General features: G+C 44.6%; 9 protein-coding genes across 9 annotated transcripts; 5 read left to right on the forward strand and 4 right to left on the reverse strand.

Annotated features, from left to right (window-relative positions):
• Positions 1-631: 631 nt before the first annotated feature.
• Positions 632-2150, forward strand: PG994_006924 (uncharacterized protein; the record flags this gene model as incomplete). Its single annotated transcript, XM_066858333.1, has 4 exons — positions 632-987; positions 1111-1525; positions 1576-1923; positions 1971-2150. The coding sequence occupies 4 exons, from the start codon at positions 632-634 to the stop codon at positions 2148-2150; spliced, it is 1299 nt and encodes a 432-aa protein (XP_066717602.1).
• Positions 2151-6906: 4756 nt separating this feature from the next.
• PG994_006925 (uncharacterized protein) lies at positions 6907-7223 on the reverse strand (the record flags this gene model as incomplete). Its single annotated transcript, XM_066858334.1, has 2 exons — positions 6907-7106; positions 7169-7223. 2 exons carry the CDS (start codon positions 7221-7223, stop codon positions 6907-6909), a joined length of 255 nt encoding a protein of 84 aa, XP_066717603.1.
• Positions 7224-12361: 5138 nt separating this feature from the next.
• Positions 12362-12999, reverse strand: PG994_006926 (uncharacterized protein; the record flags this gene model as incomplete). The annotated part of the gene is given in 2 exon segments (XM_066858335.1): positions 12362-12573; positions 12591-12999. 2 exon segments carry the CDS (start codon positions 12997-12999, stop codon positions 12362-12364), a joined length of 621 nt encoding a protein of 206 aa, XP_066717604.1.
• A 12-nt stretch (positions 13000-13011) lies between these two features.
• On the reverse strand, positions 13012-13266 carry PG994_006927 (uncharacterized protein; the record flags this gene model as incomplete). The annotated part of the gene is made up of 2 exons (XM_066858336.1): positions 13012-13199; positions 13260-13266. The coding sequence occupies 2 exons, from the start codon at positions 13264-13266 to the stop codon at positions 13012-13014; spliced, it is 195 nt and encodes a 64-aa protein (XP_066717605.1).
• A 1263-nt stretch (positions 13267-14529) lies between these two features.
• PG994_006928 (uncharacterized protein) lies at positions 14530-16456 on the forward strand (the record flags this gene model as incomplete). Its single annotated transcript, XM_066858337.1, has 3 exons — positions 14530-14587; positions 14918-15246; positions 15311-16456. The coding sequence occupies 3 exons, from the start codon at positions 14530-14532 to the stop codon at positions 16454-16456; spliced, it is 1533 nt and encodes a 510-aa protein (XP_066717606.1).
• Positions 16457-17689: 1233 nt separating this feature from the next.
• On the reverse strand, positions 17690-18625 carry PG994_006929 (uncharacterized protein; the record flags this gene model as incomplete). Its single annotated transcript, XM_066858338.1, has 1 exon — positions 17690-18625. The coding sequence occupies one exon, from the start codon at positions 18623-18625 to the stop codon at positions 17690-17692; it is 936 nt and encodes a 311-aa protein (XP_066717607.1).
• A 1740-nt stretch (positions 18626-20365) lies between these two features.
• PG994_006930 (uncharacterized protein) lies at positions 20366-21480 on the forward strand (the record flags this gene model as incomplete). The annotated part of the gene is made up of 3 exons (XM_066858339.1): positions 20366-20455; positions 20510-20648; positions 20705-21480. The coding sequence occupies 3 exons, from the start codon at positions 20366-20368 to the stop codon at positions 21478-21480; spliced, it is 1005 nt and encodes a 334-aa protein (XP_066717608.1).
• A 726-nt stretch (positions 21481-22206) lies between these two features.
• PG994_006931 (uncharacterized protein) lies at positions 22207-23078 on the forward strand (the record flags this gene model as incomplete). The annotated part of the gene is made up of 4 exons (XM_066858340.1): positions 22207-22374; positions 22422-22714; positions 22773-22953; positions 23052-23078. 4 exons carry the CDS (start codon positions 22207-22209, stop codon positions 23076-23078), a joined length of 669 nt encoding a protein of 222 aa, XP_066717609.1.
• A 2322-nt stretch (positions 23079-25400) lies between these two features.
• Positions 25401-25805, forward strand: PG994_006932 (uncharacterized protein; the record flags this gene model as incomplete). Its single annotated transcript, XM_066858341.1, has 1 exon — positions 25401-25805. One exon carries the CDS (start codon positions 25401-25403, stop codon positions 25803-25805), a length of 405 nt encoding a protein of 134 aa, XP_066717610.1.
• Positions 25806-26338: the final 533 nt, after the last annotated feature.

Below are 26338 nucleotides of genomic sequence, written 5' to 3' on the forward strand. Positions count from 1 at the left end.
GATCAGCAAGCGGCTGCTACGTGAACATGAGGAGCAGTCTAGCAAGGCGAAAAATTGATCATCTGGATCTTAATTGCTTGGCATAGTATCTGATTTTTTTTCTTCACACACTCGGCACTACATAAATATCTCTTTTTTCTTATCGCTATACTGTTGGCACTTTGTATCGCAGTAGAAATACAAGCTATTTATCCTTATAATCCAGGCTTAAATTCCTCTATTTATAGCTATAATAGGTAATAAAGACTTATACTTATCCTTTCTATATAAAAGTTAATATTCTTGCAGCACAGCTTAGTAGCGGCGGTGTTTCGGCATTCTCTAATATCTATTATTAAGAGTCGGGTTTTACAAGTGAGGGGCTACGCTACTATTCCAAGTCTATTACCACCGTGACACAGGAACCTTGATCCAGGAACCGTGATCCAGGAACTGCAATCCATAAATTGAGATCCAGGAATTATGATCCAAGGGGGGGGCTGATGAGAGACTGATTCTAGTGTCCAATAGTCTCCCGATCAAAGTGGGTACAAAGTCTACAGAAAGGGTTACCCACCGTTTCCAGAAATCACTTTGTTAACGGACGATCGCTCGCAAAGCCTTAATCAAGTCACTTTACGCATTTCTCAACATGAATGCCGTATTTTCAGCAGTCTTCGGCATCAAACTCCTGGCAGTGTCCAAGGTTACTCGCGCTTCGCATACTGAAATTAGCCATGTTCACTGTCTGCCGCTCGGCGTGTCGTACTACGGCGAATCAGAGCACGAGGGCAGCCCGAGACGAGGGAGGGTGGCGTCGCGATACGACCAGTCGCCGTGCTTACTTTTCTGGTGTTCAGCGGTCGCCGTCACTGTCGCCGCCCTCCAAGTCGACAGCCTTGTTTCCCAACCCCCTAAACACAAGCCCGATCATTACGACCTGCTTAAAGACGTGCTTGGACATTTCACTTGGGCATTCCCTACTACAGAACCAGTCGCACGTTGGTCGTCGGTCGTCGCGATCCAGGAGCCTCGAGGCGAGGTGCTCTGATCCCACCATGCTACCCCGCAGTATGTTACTTATTCGTCACGTTGCAAGTGATAATCTGCTGACAGCTGTCACGGTCGCAGCACCGCCGACGGGGCGACGGTTGGGCCTCCACAGGCTCGTCCCTGCAGAGGGTACCACCGACACAACCACGATCGAGTTCGTCGTTTCCACCCCGAAGAAAACAGGACTGATTGTATCAGCGTCGTTGCGATCCACGGTCTCGACACCGAATCGCCCCGCACATGGATATACGAGAAGAACGGCACGCAGGTGCACTGGCTGCGCGACAGCGACATGCTTCCGGCGGCCATCCCGGAGGCTCGCATCTACACATACGACTGGAACGCCAAAGTGTTCGATCATGCGCCTGTGCAGACCTTGCTGGGCCATGCCGACAATCTCCTAGGCCAAGTGGCAGCCGAACGCGGCCAGGGCAACGAAGCCCGTCCTCTGATCTTCGTAGCATCCTGCTTTGGCGGCCTGGTCCTCGCAGAGGTGAGGCGCCTTACGTAGACTACGAGTATCGTATCAGCTGACTTCGGTAGGCTATTTGCCGGGCGGCCCAGGAAGGCAGTCCTTACCGTGAGGTGCTTCTTGCCACGGTTGGCGCCGTGTTCCTCGCCACGCCGTTCGCGGGAACGGACGCAGCGCAGCCAGCATCATGGCTGGTAACAATCAAAGGAATCATGGGTGAAGATGCATCCGACAATCTTATCCAGGATCTCCAGCGGCACCATAACCAATTTATTGAGCGGGTTCAGAGGTTTGCTGAGATAGCTCTTTCCATCATGCTACCGGTTCGTTGTTTCTTTGAGACAAAGAAGACGGACATCTACCGCAGAATTCTCCCGCCCAGTCTCGCACGATTAAGGAGAGGATCCAAAGGCTTAATTGTAAGCTAAGTAGTAACCTATAATCCTATCCAAACTAACCTTAGCAGCTTGTCGCTCAATCGTCTGCTTGCATCCACGGCCATTACCGACAAGGTCTCGAAAAGCAACATGTCATGATGAACAAGTTCGAAGGACCCGATGATTCCCAATTTAAACTCGTCCGTTACCAGATCCAGCAGTTAGCCTCGGGGGCCAAGGAGGCTCTTCGATGCCGAAGAAATGGTTAGTTTGCTACTTTTAGCACGTGTGTGATGGTATCTAATACAGTACAGAGTCCATTCTATCTCACTTCCTTGTCCGATTTAATAAGAACGAGGACTTTGTGGGACGAGAGACGGTTCTGGGGCAGCTTCTCGATAGAATCCCGCCACGTGCGGACCCAAACGCGTGCCAGCGGACCGTCGTCGATGGCCTCGGCGGCATCGGCAAGACATAGGTCGCCATCGAGGCAGCCTACCGCGTACGCGAGGCGCATCCTGATTACTCGGTCTTCTAGGTGCCCGCGGTAGACATAACCATGTTCGAGAACGCCTACCGAGAGATTAGCCAAGCGTTCGGAGTAAAGGGGATTAAAGACGATAAAGCCGACGTTAAGACCCTCGTGAAGGCGGCTCTAGGTCGAGACGAGACGGGGCCATGGCTTCTTATTATCGACAACATCGATAATATAATTCTGTTTACCGACGGCCAGCTGCTGTCATACCTCCCGTTTAGCCGACAGGGGTCGATCCTGTTCACGACCCGGAACCACCAGGCCGCCAGCCGCTTCGATACCCGTCATGTGATTAAACTTGAGGAGCTGGATAAATCCGAAGCCCGTGAGCTCTTATACCAACGCCTTGAGGAACGCCAGAGAGGCAAGCTGGAAGATACGGCGAAGCTACTAGACTACCTTACCTGCCTGCCTTTAGCGGTTAGGCAAGCCTCGGCTTATATAGCGTCGAACGTAAATATGACGGTTTTAAAGTACCTAAGCTACTACGAGTCCAGCGACCAGAATATAATTAAGATGTTAAGCAAGGCCTTCGATAATCGAGGCCGATACTAAGCGATCTAAAACCTAATAGCTATAACATAGCTCGTATCTTTTTAATATATTTTGTGTAATATGTTATTAGCGGCAGATTACTTTAAGTCTATCGCTTACTTCGTAAAAAAGGACATCCTTATCTCTTTTTTACCCGCCGGAGAGGACGAAATAAAAAGGGATAAAACTATCGGCATCTTATAAGCGTATATATTTATTTTAAATCGCGATTTATTAAATCGGTTTAATATTTATCGGCTTATACGTCTTATTATATAAAACTAGTTTTAAATTTAAGGGGAATAAAATTAATAAGTTACGAATATTATAAAGTAATTTTTTAAGAAGTTCTTATAACCGAAATATAAAAACCGAAATATATAAATATAATATTTATTTTATATATAAATAATATTAAAGTTAAGAAATAAATATAATAAACGTAAAATATTAAAGCTATTATAATATAATATTATAAAATATTATAGCTTATTTAAAAAGTATTCGGAAACGGAGGAGATATATTAATAAATATTAAAATTAATAAATATAATATTAAACCGCGAATATCCTTTTATACTTCATAATATAAATAATTTAATTAATATACTCTTTAAGTAAAAGAAGTATATAGAAATAGAGGAGATATATTAATAAATATTAGCGCTAAAAGAAACGGTATTAGGCTATAAGTATCCCTCTATACTCGATAATATAAATAATTTAGTAACCGTGCTCGATAACTAGGGTAAATACGCGGAGGCGGAAGAGATATATTAATAAATATTAAGGCTAAAAAAAACAGTCTTAAATTACGAGTATCCCGATATATTTATAAATATAAATAATTTAGTAATTATACTCGATAATTAGGGGAAGTATTTAAAAGCGGAGGAAATATATCGGTAAATATTAAAATTAAAGGAGACGGTATTAGGCCGCGAACATCCTGATATACTCACCAGTATAAACAACCTGGCACTCGTGCTTAAGAATCAGGGCAAATACGCGGAGGCGGAGGAGATATATCGGCAGACACTGGGGCTGAGGGAAACGGTACTAGGCCGCGAGCATCTATCCATACTCGCCAGTATAAATAACCTGGCACTCGTGCTTAAAAATCAGGGCAAATACGCGGAGGCGGAGGAGATATATCGATAGATACTGGCGCTAAAGGAGAAGGTATTAGGCCGTAAATATCCCTTTATATTTAAGAGTATAAATAACTTAGTAGCAGTATTTAAGGATATAGAAATACGTAGCTAAGCAGATAAAATTAATTAATAAGCACATTTATCGATAAATTTTAAATATACGTTAATTATTAAAATTTATATAATACTTAACTACTAATTCGTATATAAAAGCTAATAATAATCGCGAAAACGAAATAAACATTATATTAAGTAATATAATAAATTCTTATTTTAACTATATTACTTCTTACGGCGAGTATTAATACGAGTTAGGTTAAAGCCTTAACTATAGCAGGTATTTCTATTAGCGAAGATAGTAAAAATAAGGAGGGAAAAAAAAGAAGTAGTTTATAATATTATATTTAGTCTTCCCTTAGGGGCTTTTCCTAAAGGCTATCGTGCCGGTTAATCGGTAGGCGGCTAGCGGTTAGGTGTAAGGCCCCTAAGCAACGTGTATAGCCGTTATATTACTAAGCATAACGAGGGTCATCTACTAGAAATAGGACCGAGATTCGCGTGTCTCCGCTAACATTAATAGTATCGAACAATTCGTAAAGCTATGTAATAAACACGGGAGCGACAGCCACTGTTCCGGGATAGATCCTCTCGTAAATCTGATCTTTTTATCTTTAAGCCGTGGCGCGTCCGTTCGATTAATAAATAACTAATCTCGAGCTGTTATATCTGTTCCTACTATATAGAAAGTACTTTTATTACTCCTTTAGTATACCCTTCGCTTTTCGCGTAGCGTTAAAAAAGCTTCCCGGGTAGGGTACCTTTTTATTAACCTCCCTCGGAAGCTGGTAAGTGCTTCTGCCGTCGCCGCTCGTCGTAATTCCAGCTCCGCCCGCTCCTCGGCTCTACAGCGGCTGCCGTAGCTATTAATAAGCCTTTACCCGTGCAGACCCTCGGCCCTACCGCTTTTATACTTTAATCCCCGCCTTTTACTAGCCTAGCCCGAATCCTCCACAGTACAATAACCGACGTAGTAACGATACTTTTTACTCTCGCCGTCGTAGTCGCTTTAATCACGGTCGTCGCACGACACCGAATTTAAAGTCGCTTATATATAATAAATAACACCCTTAACTAAACTTTTATTACTCGACGGCATACGATTAATAAATAATAATCGATTACGAATCGTTTCGTAACTAGTTCGGTAATATAATATACGCTTAAAATACTCTATTACGGTAAGGGATAAGGACCTAACGGGTATCCGCCACGCTTTATAATAAATAGGTAGTACGCTCGACTCTAATCGATACCGGTACGTGCGCCGAATCGTCGCCCGTCGCACAGCCGAGGGCAGCGTACTAGTTATACTTATAATCCGACCGAGCGTTTAGATATAATAAGTATATTATGGCCTTTTTATCCGGCATATACGATTCGGAACTTATTTAAAATACACATACTTTAGCCTACGCTATTACACGGCTATAGGACGCGTATTATTAATAAATAAAAAGGTGCCGAAACGTAAGTATAATACGTAATATAAATAATTATTAAACGGTTAAGTTATAACTATAAAGTTTATAATAATTATTTATTAATTAGCCCTCGAGGTTTTAATATAGCTTTAATAAAAAATCTATTTTATTATTTAATATAATATTAATATCGTTATAATAAAATTACCTACTCTTAAATAAACTTTATAAACTATTTAATCTAAAAAAGAAGGTATAATATAATTCTTAGCTAGCCTACCGCGTTTAAATCCCCTTAACCGGTATTTATAAAATACCTTCGTCTACCCCGTTATACCGTCCTATATTTTTAAATACCTTCGCTAAGTTATTTATACTTATAAGTATAGAGGGATACTTACGGCCTAGCACCGTCTCTTTTAACCCTAGTATCTACCGGTACATCTACTCCGCCTCCGAGTACTTCCCCTAGCTGTCGAGTACGAGGGCTAGGTTATTTATACTGTCGAGTATGGAGGGATGCTCGCGGCTTAGCACCGTCTCCTTTAGCCCTAGTGTCTGCCGGTGTATCTCCTCCGCCTCCGAGTATTTCCCTTATTTAGCGAGCACGAGTACTAAGTTATTTATATTAACGAGTATAGAGGGGATGTTCGCAGCTTAATAACGTCTCCCTTAGCCTTAATATTTGCCGATATATCTCTTTCGCCTCCGCGTATTTCTTTTAATTATTAAGTATAAGTACTAAGTTATTTATATTAGCGAGTATATCGAGATATTCATAGCTTAATATTATCTCTTTTAGCTTTAATATTTACCGATATATTTTTTCCGCTTTTATATACTTTTTTTATTTATTAAATATATTAATTAAATTATTTATATTAGCGAGTATATCGAGATACTCGTAATTTAATACCGTTTTTTTTAATATTAATATCCGTTAATATATTTCCTTCGCTTTTAAATACTTCCCTTAATTATTAAATATAAATATTAAATTATTTATATTAATAAATATATAAGGATGCTCGCAGTTTAATATTATTTTTTTAAATAATAATATTTATCGATATATCTCTTTTATTTCCGAATACTTTTTAAATAAGCTATAATATTTTATAACGTTATATTATAATAATTTTAATATTTTATATTTATTATATTTATTATATTTATTATATTTATTTTTTAATTTTAATACTATTTACGTATAAGATAAATATTATATCTATATATTTCGGTTTTCGTATTTCGGTTATAAAAACTTCTCGGAGAGCTGCCGTACTATATTCGTAACTTGCTAACTCTGCTCTCCCTGGTTTTAAATCCAATTCCGCATAACAAAACGCACAAGCCGGTAAACATCGAATCGGTCTAATATACCACGATCTAGGATAAACGCGTATACCTGAAAGGTATTTATCGCCTCGTTTTTATTTATCTCGTCCTCTGCGGCCGGTAAAAAGGATATAGGGATGTCCTTTTTTACGAAGTAGGCGATAGATTTAAGGTAGCCGGCCGCTCGTAGCGTATCACGTAAGATTTACTAAAGGATACGAGCTATGTTACGGCTATCGCGTTACTGATCTCTTCGTATCGGTTTAGATCCTTAAAATCTTTACTTAATATCTTAATCATATTTTAGTCGCTTAATTAATAAAAATATATATACTTAACGACCGTCACGCGTTTATATAACGCTATATACACCGAGGCCTGCTTAATTACTAAAGGTAAGTAAGTAAGGTATTCGAGCAGCGCGGTTATACTATACGAGTCGGACACCTAGCTCGGCTAGAAACCTTAGCGCAATAGCTGCTCGGACTCGGAGTTATTTAGTTAACCTAATCTAAACACACCTTACCGAGGTTATAGCCGGGCAGCGGCTTAGTAATTCCGGGTTATAAATAAAATAAACCCTTATCGGCTAAAAGGTAGGTATAATAATAGCTGGCCGTTTATAAATAAAGCTATGTCATTAATATTATCAATAATAAGAAATTAAGGTCCCGCATCGTTTCGATTTAGAGCCGCCTTTATAAAAGTTTTAACATCGGCTTTATCGTTTTTAATCACTTTTACCTTAAGCGCTTAACCAATTTCTCGGTAAACGTTCTCGAATATAGTTATATCTACCGCTAACACTTAAAAAACCGAGTAATAACGATACGCCTCGCGTATATAGTAAGCCGCCTTGATAACGACCTACGTCTTATTAATACCGCCGAGTCCCTCGACAATAGTCCGTTAATAGGTATTTAAGTAAATAATCGACGGGATCCTTTCGAGAAGTTATATTAAAATATTTTCGTAGCCGATAAAACTCTCGTTTTATCTAAATAATACTAAGAAATAGGTTTAAAAAGAAATTACTTTATATTAAATTATTTATTCTTATACCTATTTATATTAAAGTATATATTACGTTTTCAACGTTTAAAAACGTATTAAGCTTTAGATATTAAATTTTATATAGCTTCCCTTATTTAAATAAACTAGAAATCTTTTAGTCTTTCGAACTTATTTATTATTATATATTTTAAATTAAGGCCGTTATGGGGAAAGCCGTAAATATAAATAAATAATTCCGCGACGAGTTATTTAAATTAATATATAAAGTATAATAGGATAAGATATCTTACTATATAACTTAATCTTTACGCTATCTTTATAAATTAATTAAAAAAAATCTTATTTAAAATATTAATCGTGCCCGTTTTAAAAAAGTAACGAAGAGGTAACTTAATAAAGTCGGCATTAAAAATCTCGGCAAACTTCTAAACTTGTTATTAAACGAAATTATACCTTTACTCTAAATCCTAAATTAGCTTATTAAATACTTGCTCGCTTATAATACTTTTAATTATTACGAGCTATAACGTTTACTTTATTACGTTTATCTTTATAAATAATATAATAAGAAATATAGCGCCGACCGTTATATATAAAACGTTACGATAATAATTTCCTTTTTAAGTTACTTAATAAATCGTTTAGAAATATTAATTATAACTCGTTTTATATTATAGGTACCCTACTTTTACGAGTATAAAACCGCCGAAATAAGATATTATAAAAAAAAGAGGTCGGTTTTAAACGCCTTAGCTACGTTCCGCCTTTATTAAATTAAGAAGGTTATCGGTATAACCTAATAAAGTTTAAATAAGAGTATTATTAAAAACTTTCGTATTTTAATCGTATATATATATCTTTGCTTTAGGTATAGCTACGGGAGTATACTACTATCGTTTAGCCAGTTGATTTAGCTATCGTCGTCCTTTTTAAAGACCTATATTTAAAGGGATTCGGTATCGAGGCCGTAAATCGCGATAATACTGATATAGTTAAGAATATATATTAGTATTTATAAAAGATATACTCGATAGTAGTCGTATCGACAATATCCTTACTAAAAACGAGCCTATGAAGCCCTAACCGACGCTTGCTTTTCAATACTACCGGAGGTTAAAAATATTAATTAAATAAAAAATAACGGGTAAGCGTAAATATATTATAAGGCACCATTACGGGTAGTTTATAAATAAAAGTCAGTTTTCCCTTTACTCCGCGTTACAGTAATAGGCACGCTTGTAAAAAACGAAATTATAGCGCAGTTTTAATAAAAGGGAATACTTTTAATAAAGAAAAATAACGATACTTCAAATAAATCGTTTTAAAGTATTAAGTAAAATATTTAATAAGCCTCGGTAAGTTATAATAAAGTAATACGGCGACAGAAATATATAAGCTTAATTATAAAAGAAAGTAAGTGTTAACTAGAAGTTGGATTCCGGGTTTAGTATTACCGCCAGCTCTGTAGATTTCGTGGCGGCTAAGTGCCATCACCTAGAACTGGCCTTATTAGCCTAAGGCTGTCGGCTTTCCAGCGCTTAAACAAAATAGTGCTCTCATTCGTAGAAATGTAATATACCTGCATTACGCTTAAGCTAAATATGCACAGCGGGATCCTTTAAATCTATTCGCGTAGGGTATAATTAGTTAATAGAGGTATAAAAGCTGTATAATCCGGCGCCCCCTTTTGATTCAGCTCGTAAAGAATCGAATCATCAGGTCTAGCCCTTCCCGGCCTAACCTCGTGCCGCGCTATCCATATTACTAATTAGAACTGTCGCACTTTATATATCGAAAATATAACTATCTAGTTTATATAGCTAGCCGGTTAAAAAGGATTACTCCGTTATATAAAAGGGAAGTACGATATTTAGTACGTAATATAAAATCTACCGCCGCGTAGTTTATATTATAATTTAATTAATAACTCCCGATATATAAATATTTTATACGGTACCCTTAAACGACGAGCGCTCTTTCCGTTATAAATAAGAGTTTAGCCTTTAATATCCCGATTAATTTAATAATAAAAAATAATGTAAAGATAATTATCCGTTTTCTTATTAAAAAGATACGGTTAATAGTTTTAATTTTATTTTTATTAATTTTAAAAAATTAAAGCGAAAGTAAGTAATAATACCGACGCGTCTTAAAATAGACCCGCCGTCGTCCACTTTTAATAATACCGGGAAAAGGTTACCCGTTTAACCAGTAAGTTCGTAATTTTAACCGAGAATATAAATCGACTTTTTAACGCTATATAATTCGTAATTAAAGTATTAAACTATATAAAAACCTCCCCGGATACCTTATTAATTATTTATTATTATTATAAGCCGCTAAAAAAATAAGAAAGCGGCGTATCGTCCTTAACCCTACAGAGGACGTTTCGGGCTTCGTAAATATAGAGCTATCCCTAAAAAACTTATATAAAATAGAGAAATACCTATAATTTACCGGTACGAAACACCCCGTTATACTACTATACTTTTAAATCGCTATAAGCCGAATTATTACTGTCGCCAACCGGATAAACCTCCACCTACTTTAGAATAATGCTTCGAAAATCTATTTTAAACCTATCCCGGGTTTTCTTCTAAACACGAGTTTTTAAACGAAATACTTAAAATGCCTTAATACTTACGCATACCAGCTTAAAGCCGCGGCAAACTAAACTCCTTTAGCCTCGTATAAAAAGAACCTACGACAAATTATATTTAACTTCCTCTATACCTACGCTTATCTCGTATACTCCGAGAGCGACTTCTTCGTTACTAATAAAAACTAACTCCTACCTCGCTAAATAAATAATTTAATAATTAAATAAAAAAAGTAAAAAAAGCTAACTAAAGAGGTTATTAAAAACCACGACCTAAAAAAAGTCTACCCGCGCTTCTAACGCGCCGAGCTCCGTTTATCCCGTATTAATATAATTTACGGCTTTACCTATCTCCCGCCGTTTAATCCGTACCTCGGCGGTTAACGCGATTATAATAACCTCTTCCGCAATAACCTTACCTAGATATCTGCGGCCACCATTTTTATCGCCTTGGTACTAACGGCGATATAGGTGGGTCTCGCTATTAACCAGCTTTAGAAAAATAATACCTTTTAATATGTATTGTATAACTTTACCGTATTTACTATCCTTAGGCCTCTATATATATTCGGCCTAGTAATAATCGCAGCGTTATTTAATCTCGTTAAGGACCTTCTATAGCTTTTATAAGATAGAACGGGCCAGGCGCCCGCTCTATTTATTTAACGTTTTTATATTAACGCTAGCTACGTTAATTTATAATTATAAAAGGGTTTAAACGATATAATACTCGCTATTTTCCCCCTTTTATTTTTTTAGCTAAGCCTTAAGCAAACAGGTACTAAACTTTAATTAATACTTTAACTATTATAATATTATAAGCGCTCTGCCCTTTTAACCCCGTTATAAATAACTATAGTCTAGGCGTATACCCCTAACTAGAAACAACCCCATATTACTACGAATAAATCCCTATCGTTTTTAAATAATATAATTAATAAATCAATTCGCTATATTAATCCTTTATATTAAAGAACTAAAATAGGGTAATACTATTAGCTCGAAATCGAAGCTTAACGTATTAATAAAAAGCTGCTTCCGTTTTATTAAATCGCTTCTAAAATCACTTCTTAACTGCGCTCAAACATGCACGCAACTACGAAACTCGGTAATCGGGGCATATTAATCTTAACAACTTCCATTACGCCCGAACAGAGCACTTAGGGCTTCTTCTAAGCCCTCGAAGCGCCAGCGATTTAACCCCTTTAGGCCACCTCACACCGTGCTTTCTTAGAGCCAGACTGGTTTAAGGGTGGCCTGTCTCAATCGCTAAAACGGCTCCGAGTCGGGTAGTTTTCTTATCCCAGTATCCCTCTTACAGCTTATTAGCTTCGCTCACGATATGTTTAGGTGCGTCGGTGGGGTACTCCGCAGTAGCTGAAAATTTTGCACAACAGCTAAACCACGACGAATTCCACCGCACGCCGCACTCATCGCAGCTACTGACACCGGACACCACGAGAAGGTCTGCTGCTTCGTCCTTCTGGGACCCACTATACAGGGGTCTGTGCCGACACCGTGTACCGGTACCCAACCATGTTCGAATCCGATTATCTTTCCCTTATGCATCCACGCATTACATACAGAACGTACGTACTACTATGAATCAAGTCAGTCAGATGAGGTCAGTCAGGTTACTGTAGATCAGAGGAAGAGCTTAACATGCATCACGATACAGAGCCGAGGAACACGTCACGCGATGAAGCGACTGTGTATCACATTCCACGTTTCAACCTAGAGCTAACATGCCCGTCGAGGGCAGTTAGATGAATATCTTGTCCTCATATCGTGGTTTCCGTCTCTCAGATAGCCTTCGTTGGAGTCTTTATTTCGGTTCTGTCTCAGCTGCGCGCTTTGCCTCCTCATCCTCCTCGAGCAGACACCAGACACACTGCGAATCCATTCCGGCGGCGCTTGTCCGCAAGTACATGGCGATGGCCATGTCCGCGTCCCTCATCGTATTCCACTCGCCGACCAGCCAGTCCATTGTTCGAACACTCGATTCAACCTCCGTCTCATAGTCTCCCCAACCCAGACCTTGTAGTTGTCTGGACCTCCCTGGCCGGGCACCCACCACGACGAGCTGCCGATCTTGATCTCGCGAAGCACGCTGCGCAAGCCGTCGTCGTGCAGCAACCTCTCGTGGATGCGTCCCATTGTGCGGTTCTGCTTCATGAGGGCCAGGAGTAGGTCGGTCTGCATGCCACCGAGCGTTTGGTTAGGTGTACTGTACTCGGAGCGGCCCAGTCTCCATATCTGGTCCCGGAAAGTCAGGGCGCTGGCATCGAAGCGGGACTTGGTGGCCTCGATATCTAGCACACCGCCTGCACGGACTTGGGAGGGTTTCTCGGCGCCCCAGGCAGTATGCAAAACGCGGGACAGGTGGTTTGGGTCTTGGATACCTAAACCGCGCCATGCATTCTTCATGAGGGAAGTGAGGTCGTCACCCCAGTTGGCGAGCATGTAGAGTGCCTCCTAGACAGCCTTCTCATTACAGTCGCTGACGGAAAGTTCCCTTGTATCGGCGCATGGCTCGTTGCAGCCAGGTGTATCGCAGGCTGTGGTGCTACGGAGGTTGAAGAAGGAGCGATCCGGGAAGACGCCGTTGTGCGAGGTAGCCTGGGGTCCCGCCTCGAACGGACCAAAGTGGATGCTGGTGACGCCTGGCAGGTGAGTGAATTAGATTACTGCCAAAAGGTGGCGGAAGAGAACGATGAACGTACCTGACATCTTCGGTTATGTCGAATGATGCTGTGCCCAGAATCCCAACCAATAATCGCTAATCACCTCGGGTGGCTGTTTAACCTTGCGAAGTGATGCCGAAGGAGGCAACGTGGGAAGGCATTGAAGGCGGCTGAAAAAGGTGCTGCCAGCGGGGGAGCGGGGCAGTCTGGGCTACAGTATTCATCAAGTTTATTAGGTCAGGTCAGTACCAGAAGGGTGGGCTACAGTATGTACTTCTAGGATGCGGGGTACATTCCTAATCGTTTTTTTTGGGCGGCGCACTGGCCCATGGTTTGTCCTCTGTTACTCGGCACCTCTATGGATGGTCTAGGCGCGCACCTTGTACATTGAGCTCAGGTAAAAAAGCTTTGTCGACACAAGCTACAGCGCAGTGTCGCCCTCAACTTGAGAACCATGTCGGAAAGACGGTTTCGAAGGACAAGCTATGGCACTGCAACCTTGCTCCTTCGGGAAGGGAGCCGTTTCCCGTAGACCCAAATATGGCAAAGGCGGCAGCAGGTGCATGTCCCCTGTAGCTGCGGATGGGCTCAACAATGGATCAGCTCCACTCATTTGTATCCGGTTTCGCAAGATTAATTGTTCAATTGCTTGTTGAACTCTGGAGAGATCTTGCTTCGTCTTCTCAATCGTCGCAGTCCGTTGACCTTCGCTATTCCACCGCTCGATATCGCAGGTCATCTTATCGACTCGACGGCGCTTTTTGGCTACCAGTGCGCACACTTTACATGCGTCGCGTTGGGTTTCCGTTGCCCAGATGAGCTTCAAGCCGCACGTTTCTCCAATGCGATGTTCCTTCGTACATTGTGTAGAGAAACGGCCCCATTTCCAGTGGCCACAGGCCCAAAGAGTTTGGTGGAAAAAGCACATCGGATCTGAGAAAATGAAGAGGAAAGTGTACTGGGAGAGAATTGATCGAAATGCAAACCCGCGAGGTTTGCGCTTTTATTACGCCGAAGTCCGCTGGATCCTGCGAACCAAGCTGCCGGGACCTGCCATGCTATCAAGATGTGGCTGACGATGAACCAACCAGCTCATGAGGGGCACTACCAGTATAATCCATCACCCGGTTCGAGTTGCGGCCCCTTGGTGATGTGGGAACGTCAGTTACTCATGGAACAGAACAACACCGTGAAGCCATTGGGAATAGCCCGAGACAACCACGGGGCCTTCAACCGCCGATCACACGGGCTGGGCCGAGCCTGGGGAGTATGAGATGGCGGACACTTAAATTGGGCCACTCCACAAACCATGCCGCGCCGTTGCCTACAGGCAGAGGTCGGCCGCGCAGCTACTCAGTGCGCAATGCGTATGCGACAAAGCTAGTCAAGGGGAAAAATGACGCGGAAGCGCCAGGAGTGTGCGGCAGGTTCACAGAGCCGCATGTACCACTTCACACTGAACTCGTTTCACTGCAAGGGCTTGACCGACTCTGCTATTGGCTATGAATGAATAGACTTCTGACGCAAAGGCCCTGTAACAAGAGGGCTGTAGGTGCTTGGGCCAACCGTCCCCCGCGTCGTACCGGCGCATAGCGACCAAGCCAGTTTGAATACACAAGCAAATAAATGAATCTTCCCCTCCACATAGCCAGCCGTCGACTCGCAGTTCCTCCATATGAATTCGCCATTACTTTCAGGCTCGCGCAAGCGCCGACAAGCTCCCACTCCCGAATCACTACCGATCGACGTCGATCGACACCCTCGAAAGAAGCCGAAACACATCCACCCAAGCCAACCGCCACCTCCGTTCTGGGACCACCTCAGCGAAATCCCGCTCGTCCGTGGCGCGCTGTGCGAACTGAATCGGAGAAACGCAGTCGCGCACCCGGAAACACCTGCGGTCAATTGTCCCAACACAAGGAGGGCTAGCCGGTCCTTCCAGTCCGCCTCATCATACCTCCAGACGTCGACGCCCGCGCGTCTGCGCCGAATCAAACGCTTCGCAAGGGGAAGGAGGCCCGGATTTGTCAGATCTCAGAGGAGTACGTCACCATATCACTGGCCCATATGCCATGTCTAACACATCATAGTTCCGCAACATGAGCCAATCCAGCCTTGGGCGACGGAAGCGCGGTTCACAATCACCAACGAAGCGTAGCTCCAACACAACGAGCACTAAGAGCACCGGACCATATGATCGTGCTTTCCAACAACATCTCATCGACCACGGCATTTATCCCTACAGATACGAGTATCCGGATGGCGGCACCCCTCCACCTCCCGACAATCTCGAAGAGATTAGAGCGGTTCTTGCCCTACCCCGACCATCGTTGTCTCCTTCACGCTTCACGAACGACGACTCCAAGAAATTCGAGAAAGAGGACGCGCACGCAACGAAGGAGTGGCAGATTGTCACCAATGTGGTCCCTATTATTGAAGGGGACATTGCAGACCGCAAATGTGTATCTGGCCAAATACCTTTCAATAACCTAGATCATTTGACTGACGGCTCACTTGTATCTGGGAATCCGGACCGTTACTATGGTGCTCGCCCAGAGCAACTGGACCGGAAAGTACGTGCCAATCTCGACGGGCTTGTTATTCCTTCGACCCAACACGATCATCCAATCATGCCGAACAATCTTCTCGCTGTGAAAGGCCCTGATGGCTCGGCTGCTGTGGCAATACGGCAAGCGAACTACGACGGTGCTCTTGGTGCGAGAGGAATGCAGAGCATTCTTTCGCACGGAAGCTCCGAGCCACAATACGATGGAAACTCCCGTGTGATCACATCGACATACCACTCTGGCACACTCAAGATGTTCACCAGCCATGTCAAACAGCCGACGCAGCCTGGTGGCCGCCCCGAGTATGTAATGACCCATTTAGACTCGTGGGCTTTGACTGGGAACATTGGAAGCTGTCGACAGGGGCTCACAGCTTACCGTAATGGCCTTGATTGGGCGAAACACCAGAGGAACGAGGCCATAAAGCTGGCGAACAGTCAGCTGCGCACAAGCTCTGTCTCAACCCAAGTTGCAGGGCCTCCAACTACAGACCGGAACCTAGTGGAGAACAATAAAACTACTAGTGAAAACACCAAACAATTCAGCCCGTCAGAGGCACTTTCAACCTCACAAGGTTATGAATCATCCGCAGACGAGTTAGCAATAGATGCGCCCGTCACTAAACGTAAGCCAACAAGAGGAAGGCATGTCGCAAGGCCAGCTGCCTAAGGTTATGATGAAGATTTCACGAGCCACAGCTTGACGAACAATAGCTTGTGGGCCAGTCGATGAAGACAACAAATTCCGTGAACAAGAAAACCACATTAATTAGGCAATATACATCGGAACCTTAATATCCTGCCGTTCCTCTTTCGAATGCCCCTAACATCAAATAAGGAGTCCAGCGACGCCTTCTCTATCAAGAACTGCGGGTGCTTGATCACGTGGAGCAGCCGGAACTTGGGGCCGATCACGACCCAAACGGCTAGGTCGTGGATATCTCTGATACTCAAAACAGATTAGTCTATTAGTTAACGTCATCTCATCAGTGGCCGCACTCACGTCTTGTGCTCGTCGATCCACAACCTAAACGCCTCACGGAAGCCCAGCAGATATCCGAAGTTCGTATGTTCTCCTGAATCTGGGGCCACCAAGCCAACAAGTCGCAGCTCCCCGTCCTGTACCCTCCCTGAGTAACTCAGCTCAGCAGCCCCGGCTGGAAAACGCACCCCATCCAGGCAGGTGCAACACCGACGCGTCGTTGGCCATTGCTTGGACTTACACCTGTTCTCAAGGGCTATGGGGCCCCTCAGGATATGAGGACAAAGGGGGCAAGGTTGCATCACTGCCAATGAGGAAGCAAGGACGACCCATACCCTGGTATCCTCTTATCAAGTGGCCAACTTGTACGATCCAGGATGGTCGTCGGCATGGTGGCACACATAACCGGTTTCGAGTCAAGGATAAATCTTCTCTCGCGTCGCGTAGGTTTACCTGCTCAGGTTGGAGGGTCGAAGGAGCCGATTCGGCGTATAGGAAGTCGGAGGGCTTGAGACGAAGGGATCGAGACGTCTCGGCTGCTGTTCATAGAGTGCGGACTGCCAGCGTCGAGCTGGCAGGGTGGTCAGCCCACCACCGACGCTTATTCGTTCTGTACACCAGCATCCAGATGAGGTTAGTGCTGGGTTGTCGTGAACGAAGTCGTGTAGCTCGTAGGTAGCGATGGAGGGGCTGGCGATGCACGGTGCTATCAAATGCGAGGTGAACCAGCTTTAGACAAGTACCATCGTTGTCTGGCCCTGGCTCGTGAGCTGTTCGGTGTTGTAAACAGCAGCTGCCGCCCCTTCGGAGTACTGCTTCTCCCCGCATTGCTCTCCATTTTCCTCGCCATTGTCACATCCCTCAGTATGCTCATGCACAGAGTACTTGATCAAATAGTCGACGACCTGTGCGTGACTGGGCTTAAACATAGCAACCTTGTTGGAAAATAAGGTTGCCAAATCCGTCTTTCCCAGGAATATGAGGAGAAAAGAGATTCTGGAGAGAAGACTCATCAGGCTGCATGAATGGTACATGCATATCCAAACGACCCGGTCGTAGCAAGGCAGGGTCGAGACTTTGACCGTCATTTGTTGTGATGACAATGATTCGATCCTCTTTCGTGCCGACGCCGTCGATTTCGTTGAGCAGAGTGGCGAGAGATACTCCAGGCCGATTATTAACGCCCGGTTGTGACTTCTGGCTATCGCGGCGTCTTGAGCCATGCGCAACGTCAATATCCTCGATAAGGATAATCGAATATGGCGGGACTTCACGAAAAAGGCGTTCCAGTCCGTCGTCGGCCAAACTTTCCGTGAGTCGTAAAACGTATATTGGTAGGCTGAACCGCGAAGCTAAGGAAAACACTAGGCTGGTTTTGCCTGTTCCTGGTGGACCGTAGAACAAGAGACCCAGTTGGTGACTTTTGCCGATCTTTTTGTATTGTTCTTGCGCTTCCTTGCTAAGAAAGCGCCGGCAGCGGGTAACGACATCATCCTTAGTTTTGCCGTTCATGACGACTGTCTCGAGCGACCGATTCTGCTTTCTTGTATCCTGCAACCATTTCCCAGTGCAATGGCTATATATAATGCACTCCGTCTTAGACCCATTATAGACTTCGCGGCATTTTCGAAACAACTGGGCGAACGGTTCTCTACTTTGGCCGAGACAAGACAGCTCAATAATAGGTATGTTTGAACCCCTATACTTTGGATCGTGTTGGAAGAAGAACCAGCTTCCTTCGCAAGGAAACCAGAACTCAGTGTCGTATGGTAGAAAGCAGACATCTTGGTCAATCTTGTCGCCGGCCGCAGTATCTGAGAAGTATGGGTTATGGCCTACTCGATACTGTGTATCCATCGTTGCGAGAAACGAATTTGCGTGGCTGGAGAATGGCTGCTTTACCAGCCACGTTGTGAACATTACGTACATCGGATCAGAAACAGCGATGGAACACTTGGTGGCTGAGACCCTTAGCGGAGGCATCCCGAAGAGGCTGACAAAAGGAGAAGAAACATAAAAGATCCAAGTAGACCCAGCTCTCACTTACTGAGAAAGTGATTTCCCCAAATCGTTGCTTGGAGACTTCCCAACAGCGTTTTTGTCCGGTGCCAGATCTGGTTCGAAATGAATAGTGCAACCAGTAGAGAACTTGCAGCCTGCCATTCAACTTCAACTGGGCCATGCCAGTTATTAATGAAAGAGCCAGAGTATAATTAGTAAGGAAGCTGGCCATTTTGGAAGTGGGGGACTAAGAAATCAGAGGAAGACGTAGTGAATAATGTGGATGTGAAGTTGTATCCAAACAAGCTAATGCGTTAGAGCTCGGTAGGACAGTGGCGTGAATTGTAGACTTAAGAGCTTGATGATGTATATCTATTATGTCCTCTGAGCCGCCCTTGTTGATGAGCTTTAACGTTTATAGATGTGGATTCCAGCTGCATGTCCGTGCTACAGCGTGAATGCACCATTCCAAACACCCTGGATGGGATTACCCGACCGCCACCTAATCACTGCTTTAATACTCGCTACATAATGCTTCCATAGTAGTTATTAAAATCATTTAGGAACCATCCAGGTACCCAACGCACCATCCATTACCCTGGTTGTACTCGACTTTGGAGGGACTGGAATCCCCGGGTGGTCCTGTTGGTAATGCCTCTAGTGCATGTTAGCAGATCGCATTGAGAGTAGAAACCACAAGGCATAGCGTACCTTTAACTTGTTTTGAAATGTAAAAATGCCGCCGCAACCCTTTTCTTTGCAGTAGGATAATTGCTGACCGGTGAAGGTGAAGTGGCTGCCTCTTCTCTCGTGTTGCTATTCCCATATGATGATTGGCTAAGCGTAAGAACAAGTAGTGATATTATAATCAGAGGAAAGCGTGTATGCTCACAACAAGATTCTTGTGCTGTTTGAAACGGTTGCCACAAGTTGTGCAGACTAATCTGGTACGCTCAGGATTCCTTCCACTCGACCGGACTGCAGACTGGTGCACGAGGTTTCCACTTGGAGATAGAATTCGGGGTCGTATGCGCTTTTCTGCGAGCTTGGTGCTGTGCAGTTCCTGCGAAACTCCCAACGATTCTAAAGACGAAGGCTTAGGTCGGATAAAGAGATCCTGTGGAGCTACTGTCTTGTCTAGGGGATAGCAGTCGGGTTCGGGGTTAATCGTTTCAGTGGTATCTTCTTCTTCCCCCCACATAGGGTCCCTTTGTACAGCAATGAAGTAAGGTTCCTGTTGAGATTCCATACTCCACGTGGACCATGTGCTGAGGAGCACCAAACGTTGTTTCGAGGCAAATAATGTGCAAGAGGAAAACCAAATGTAATAGGACAACTCCTTATCTGCTGTGGAACACCATGGTCTAACGGGGAGTAGTTCGTTGCCTTTTATCCTTGGTTATGAGTGGCGGCTCACTTGCAAGCAAACTTTGTCATGTGCTACTATACATGGAAGAAGGACATTATGTTAAAATTCTGTTGCTTGCTTAAAGCATATATAACTACCTGGAGCAAAGTCTTGGGTTCAAAAGAAATCTATACGATATGGCTTTTATGCCCATCCCAGCCAGCTACAGTAGCTGTCCACCAGACGCTATGTCTTATCAACTCCCTTCACAAGCGACCATGATGCAATGCGTCCCTCCAGGTGGCCTGACTGGATGGTATTACATTCCTGTCGCCAACGTATGCTATCCGTGGGAATTCTACTATAGGACATAAAGGCTAAAACAGCTATAGCTGCCATGGAACACTACGGCTCGCCAACTCGGGGCTTATCTAAGCAGCGTCAGCCCGGTTTGTAACATCATGGTGTTCGAGAGCAGTACTAGCGGATGGATTGCGGTTCCTGGCCTTGCGGAATATAGAGCGGTTTTGGGTACGTTGTCGCGTTGTGTATAACAAGTACCTAGTGCGACCACTGATTCCTTTCAGATTTCTTTGTCCAATTTCCATTCGGGGGGCGAAACATATTCGCCGACGGCAAGAACGCCCATCAAAATGTTTGGATCAAGGTTCCAAGGCCATCTGTCTATCCCTCATCTGCCTTCCGGAGGCCTGAATACCAACCTATGGTCAACCCCCACTTATCTGTGTACTCCATGAATTCAGGCGCCTTGGCCATAGACTGGCCATCGGAGTCATATCACGAGTTCCGGATCGACTCATCTCAGTGCCATGAGACACACATATCTCCTCACATTCCTTTTTACACTGAAGAATCCATGATAACTATTGAAAGGCGCAAACTTGTGGTTAAGGGGCTACCTCCTGGTATTAATCCACTATCTCCCCTCAAAAGTTTACTTATGAATATTCCCAATATCACACCGAACTCTTGGCGGATCGAGGTTCCTTACGGTAAAACCCACGCATTCATCACCTTTCCTGACTTTACCAAGGCTATGATTGCTAGAGATGGGCTTGACGGAGCTTACATCGGCAAGTATTCACTGGCTGTTAGTTTTGCGAAAGAGGGAGTCCCTGTGAAGGGGGACAGATCGGCGAAGCGAGGCAGCTCGGCAAAGCGGGGAAGCTCGGCGAAGGGGGGAAGTTCGGCGAAGGGGGGAAGCTCGGAGATCAAGAGGACGAATAAAACCGATCAAGCGAATAAGGAGAAGCCGGAACAGCCACAAGCATACCGTGGAGTAATCATCGCCAACGGTTCTACAAACAGGGATTATACACGCGCCGATAAGGCGTCGCTATAAATGTTTACTTCCTACAAATCCTTTCCTGCCGGCACCTTCCTCTGGGACACTTATTCTGCAATATGGTCTACTCTAAGATGCCTTGGGCAACATTAATCCCTGTATGCACTCTCTCGTCACTGAGGAACGTCTTGCTACGCCCAATAGGATCAGCCCGCCAATTCAACTCGCTCTTAGCCGTTAGTACTGACCACTATGAAGATGTACTGGAATGCTCGCAATAAACAGGGGCTGATGTTTGTAGCAATGAAAGATAATACAAGGAAACATGTACACTCTGGCTCTGCTATACAGACGGCAGAGCCCCCGATAAGGCACTTTTCCGTGCAGGGGGAAGAGCGGTACCCCCGGTCATGGAGGGGGAGAGTAGTACTCCCGGTCATGCACTTCCCATGCAGCGGGAAGAGCGGTACCCCCGGTCATGGAGGGGGAGAGCAGTACCCCCGGTTATGCCCTCTTCCGTGCAGGGGGGAAGAGCAGTACCCCCGGTTATGCACAGGGGAGTAATCTTATCGGTCGCAATACTTAGCCAAGTGCGGGTAGACAGGAGTACCCCATTTCCGTGCAGTGGAAGAGATCATTGCCATTAGTTAGCAGTACCCTCGGGTAAGGGCGGGCCAACAGCAGTACCACTACCAAATATGTCAATACTGCAGTATGAGTATGCATACACCTCTTTCCTTTCATCTGAGGCGTTCCTAATCGAGTGACATTGATACCATCAGTATGGCCTCAGACTGGCTGGAAGCTGCCAATCAGTCCTTGCAAGAGGACGGGTTCCTCGCGCTACAAGACTTTGAGGTTGGGAATCGCCTTGAGGCTTTTCAGTCTGAAGGGTTCCCTTGGAGGACCTTGCGTGGGTTAGAGTCTGTTGAAGCAGTTCTTTTCGATCCAGTGAGCACTTCTACCCTTTTCGTTGGCCAGTATCTTATATTTAATAGAGGATTCGCGACATCCTTAAAGCTCAACATGCCAAGTTCATTCTCGGGCACCGCTTAAGGTACTCAGCGAAACCTGGATGTCACCGCCGGTTTTGGGATGGCGGCCCCAGCGCGTTCTTTGTGGTCCATGAATGGGCTAAAGGCTCGACGGTTGAGTGCTGGGTTGGTTCACACCAAGTTGCGATACAACACGACAGTGAAGCTACAGGTGCGCCTGTCTTTGAATATGCTAAGGAGAAGCTTGAGGCCACGGGTTGCAAGTCTAAAACGTTCCACTTTCCGAGAGGGGGGTTGTAAGTCACTCTCGCGCATTCAATCTTTTGTATGGCCACGACCTCTAACACGCTGTAGATTGATCGCTGATGCTCGTGTAATATGGGATATGCAAGCCGGCTATGAAATTGTCAATGTATTCTTCACCCCTGAGCTACTTCCTGGGCTTGCCATGGAGCTCCCTGATTCACCTAGGCTAGCGGAAAAGTTGGGGAATATGATGGAGAAGACGGGAGACCTTGGGATAAACTTCAAGATAGTGCGTAGTTCGCACAATTGAAGATGAGGGGCGGCGGTGGGAAGATATATTGCTCACTGGGGGCTGCTTGAATGTCAGAGTTACTCATGATGGTATAGTCCTCGGACTGGAAGTCTGAGTCGTGATATGACATTGGAGCCCCAAGTGAGTCCGCGGAGTAGCTGCTAGCTTTCTGTAGCGCCTCTGCTGAATCTTCATAATGAGCTGGCTGTGAAAGTAGTTGTCCCGTTCTTTCTTCAAGTTGTGCTTCGTCTGCTGTTCTCTTTTTGGAGGTTCGAATCCGCGAGGGTGCCAGCAATAGCTCGTGATCAATCTTCTCGCGCAGCTCTGCGATTTTAGCAGTCTTGTAGTCTAGATCCGCCGCGCTGCCCAACGCGTTGTGGCGGGCAACGTGGATAATCCATTCCCTCATGGTTTTAGAGGTCCAAGGGTCTGAACAGAATGGGCAGGGCCTGTGGTACATCATATCTGCTTTTACCGCATTAGAGAGATTGAGGCGCGTAGACCCTATGACTTACGTGTTCCAAAGTGATGCCGAAAATCGATTACTTTCTCGTGTGGTTTTACTGTGCAATCATCTCTCGGGCAATGATAGCCATCTTTATCTTTATGCCTCGACTTTATTGCGTTGGCTCTGTCACTTTCACCGACCAGGCTTTCAAGAATTATATTGGCGAAATCTTCGTCTTCGGCAGTCGAGTGCGAGAGAGATTGTTGGCAGCGATGTTGTGCTTCATCAGCTACTCGGATATCCTGAATGCGCTTCCTGTATTCTTCTTGGATGTGTACTTTGCGCTGCTCGAAGCTCTTGAAGCTCGCTTCGCAGCTGCATTGAAAGAGCGGCTGAGCCATGAAGTAGGCAGCTGTTACGTCGGTAGGATTTTGAGCGATGTAAGGTTGACCAGTGAAGATGGACTATATTAGTGTACGTAAGTTAAGTAGTGGAGATGAACGCTGCTTATCTGTCGCCCGGGCCCAGTGACCGCAAAACTTCTGTGTGTCAGCTGGCTGCCCAACTTGGGACGGCAAATGACCTCAGCTGGGTGCCCAACTTGTATTAAAGGCGCCAAAGCTTGGTATTTACATCGACAAATTCCTCATCCTGTCAAGTTATAATTATTCTCTTGATACATTAAATTCGTTCACTGTCATTGACTTGCTTGCTTATACAACTTTACAATACTGAGAATGCCAGACGGCGGTTGCGACAGTGGCTGTAAAGGAGGGTACATCAAAACCTCGGGAGGCCAGGTGGTCAAGTGCCCCACCTGTAACCCGTAACGGGTAAGGTAAGCGCCAACATCTCCACGATCCTGAATTTGCGCCTAATGCATATCCCGCAGGGCAGCTTGCTTGAGTGATGAGGCAGCTTGCCTTTGAAGTCGACCACATCGAGTATGTGCATCGGGAAGCAGCTGGCAGTATGTGGCAACAACAGAGAGGTTGGCGCGCAATGACCACGTCCCTGGCACGTACAGGACCTCAGCTGATGGGGGGTTACACAAAGAAAGAACATCGGTTCAGTTCGCGACTTGGCGCTCGATATAGTAAATCTTGGCACGTCCAAATGATGCCCGGTAGTCTAGCAAGCGTCGTAGTTGGACGCCTTCTGAGATATTGAAACAAGAGCAGCAGATCACGTCACTTACAACGACTGCGTGGAATTAATATATACCTAACCTCACCTATCATGGCACGGCTACTAACATTGACTTCTCGAAACAGCAGCTACAACACACTAAATGTTCCCACCGGTTCTGCCTCTATGATCGATGGAAGGGGAACGCGTGGGCATGTTGTAGGTGTGGGGAGGGAAATAACAGTGGCGGCTACTGTATTGGGAGAGTCAACAGTTCGTGGGCAGCTTTCACACCGGAGGGGGGAAAGCGACAAACATGGCAAACCTGCCGCCATGGGTACTGCAATAAGTGCTATTGTATGACACATTAAATTCGTTTTGTCGGTAACTTGCTGATCAAGATCGTCTTCTCAGTGCTCCAGCCCAAGGAGAACAAGCACATCCAGAGCCAAGGGCCACCATCTCAAGCGAAGAAACGCAGGAAGGTGACAAGAAGACGCAAGTTACCTTGATTGCACCACCCTAGACACCTCCTAGGGAAGTTTGAGCTATCGTATGTGGGATCGGTGAAACCGACGTGCTTCATGTCCAAGTAGATTAGTTTGATTCAGCCCAGTCTTGTAGCTGCATCTTCTGTGGAACAAGGATCGAGGATACGAAACGCACTCGACCCTGGAAAAGGTCAGAGGACTCTTACTTTGTAATACCATATCAAGTTGTAATAGTTGAAGCTAGATAAAACACACGGAACTCACATGGCATCTCGCTTATTAGTATTTAATGGGTTATATTTAAGTAATTAAAGACACCCATGCCTCCTAAATACTATTTCTCACATTACAGCCCAGACGCCTGCGATTGGTTTGAAATGAACGGAGACTATATTTATTCCTTTGCGCATGGCGACTGGGTGCCACGAAATCGCGATGGCCAACGTGGGGCAACTCGGAGAGTCGAGGCACACCAGAACGACACTGTCGGGACCGAACCTCTCGATGAGGAACCTTCTGACGAGGAAGAGACCGGTGATGTCACCGAATCGCCCAACGAGGAAACTTCTGACGAGGAAGAGACCGTTGATGTCACCGAAAATCACATGTCACCTACGATACACCGCAATCATGCTCAAGAGCAACAGAGATACACGCCATCTACGGAAGGCCGCGATCTTGCCGAAGAGCAGCGTCTAATCACCGAGACACTCCTTAGACTAACAAGGTCTACGAAAGAAGAGCAGTACGTTTCCTATGTGGGATTTGAACTTTTAAGCTAACTTTTATAAATAAAGGGAGAGTCTAGGTTTTTTTTCTCTTCCAGAAGACGCTCGTTATACTCCGTATTTAAGAGATTCGACTATTAACCTGCAATTGCGCTATGAGATGTCTTTGTACGGCATAAATAAGGTAAAAGGATGCGAGCGCGATATTGCAAGGGTCGAAGAGATAATACGACAGTCAACTGGCAATGTGAAGGATTTGCAAGACCGTTTAGATGCTCTCCAAAAGACGAGATTGCTTTTGCTTCAATATAAGGAATTCGATGATACATTTCTGGAAATGGCAAAGGATGCTTATGGGCCATCTGGTTGGCTATAATGTCTCTTATAGAATCTCCACTCTTTAACTGTGTTACTTGTCAACTATAAAAGCGTCTGTCGGTCCTCGTGTGCATTCATTTTCGTCACAGCACCACACTAGTGCAACTTACTGTCTCCATTATCCCATCACACAGATAACATCAGCCCATGAACGCCTCTGCCGATTCAAAGAGAAATCAATGAACACCAAGATATACATCGAAAAGGAG

This window comes from Apiospora phragmitis (genome assembly GCF_038363925.1).
Source record: "Apiospora phragmitis strain CBS 135458 chromosome Unknown utg000006l:1.0-5683423.0:1.0-5690449.0, whole genome shotgun sequence".
Taxonomy (NCBI): domain Eukaryota; kingdom Fungi; phylum Ascomycota; class Sordariomycetes; order Amphisphaeriales; family Apiosporaceae; genus Apiospora; species Apiospora phragmitis.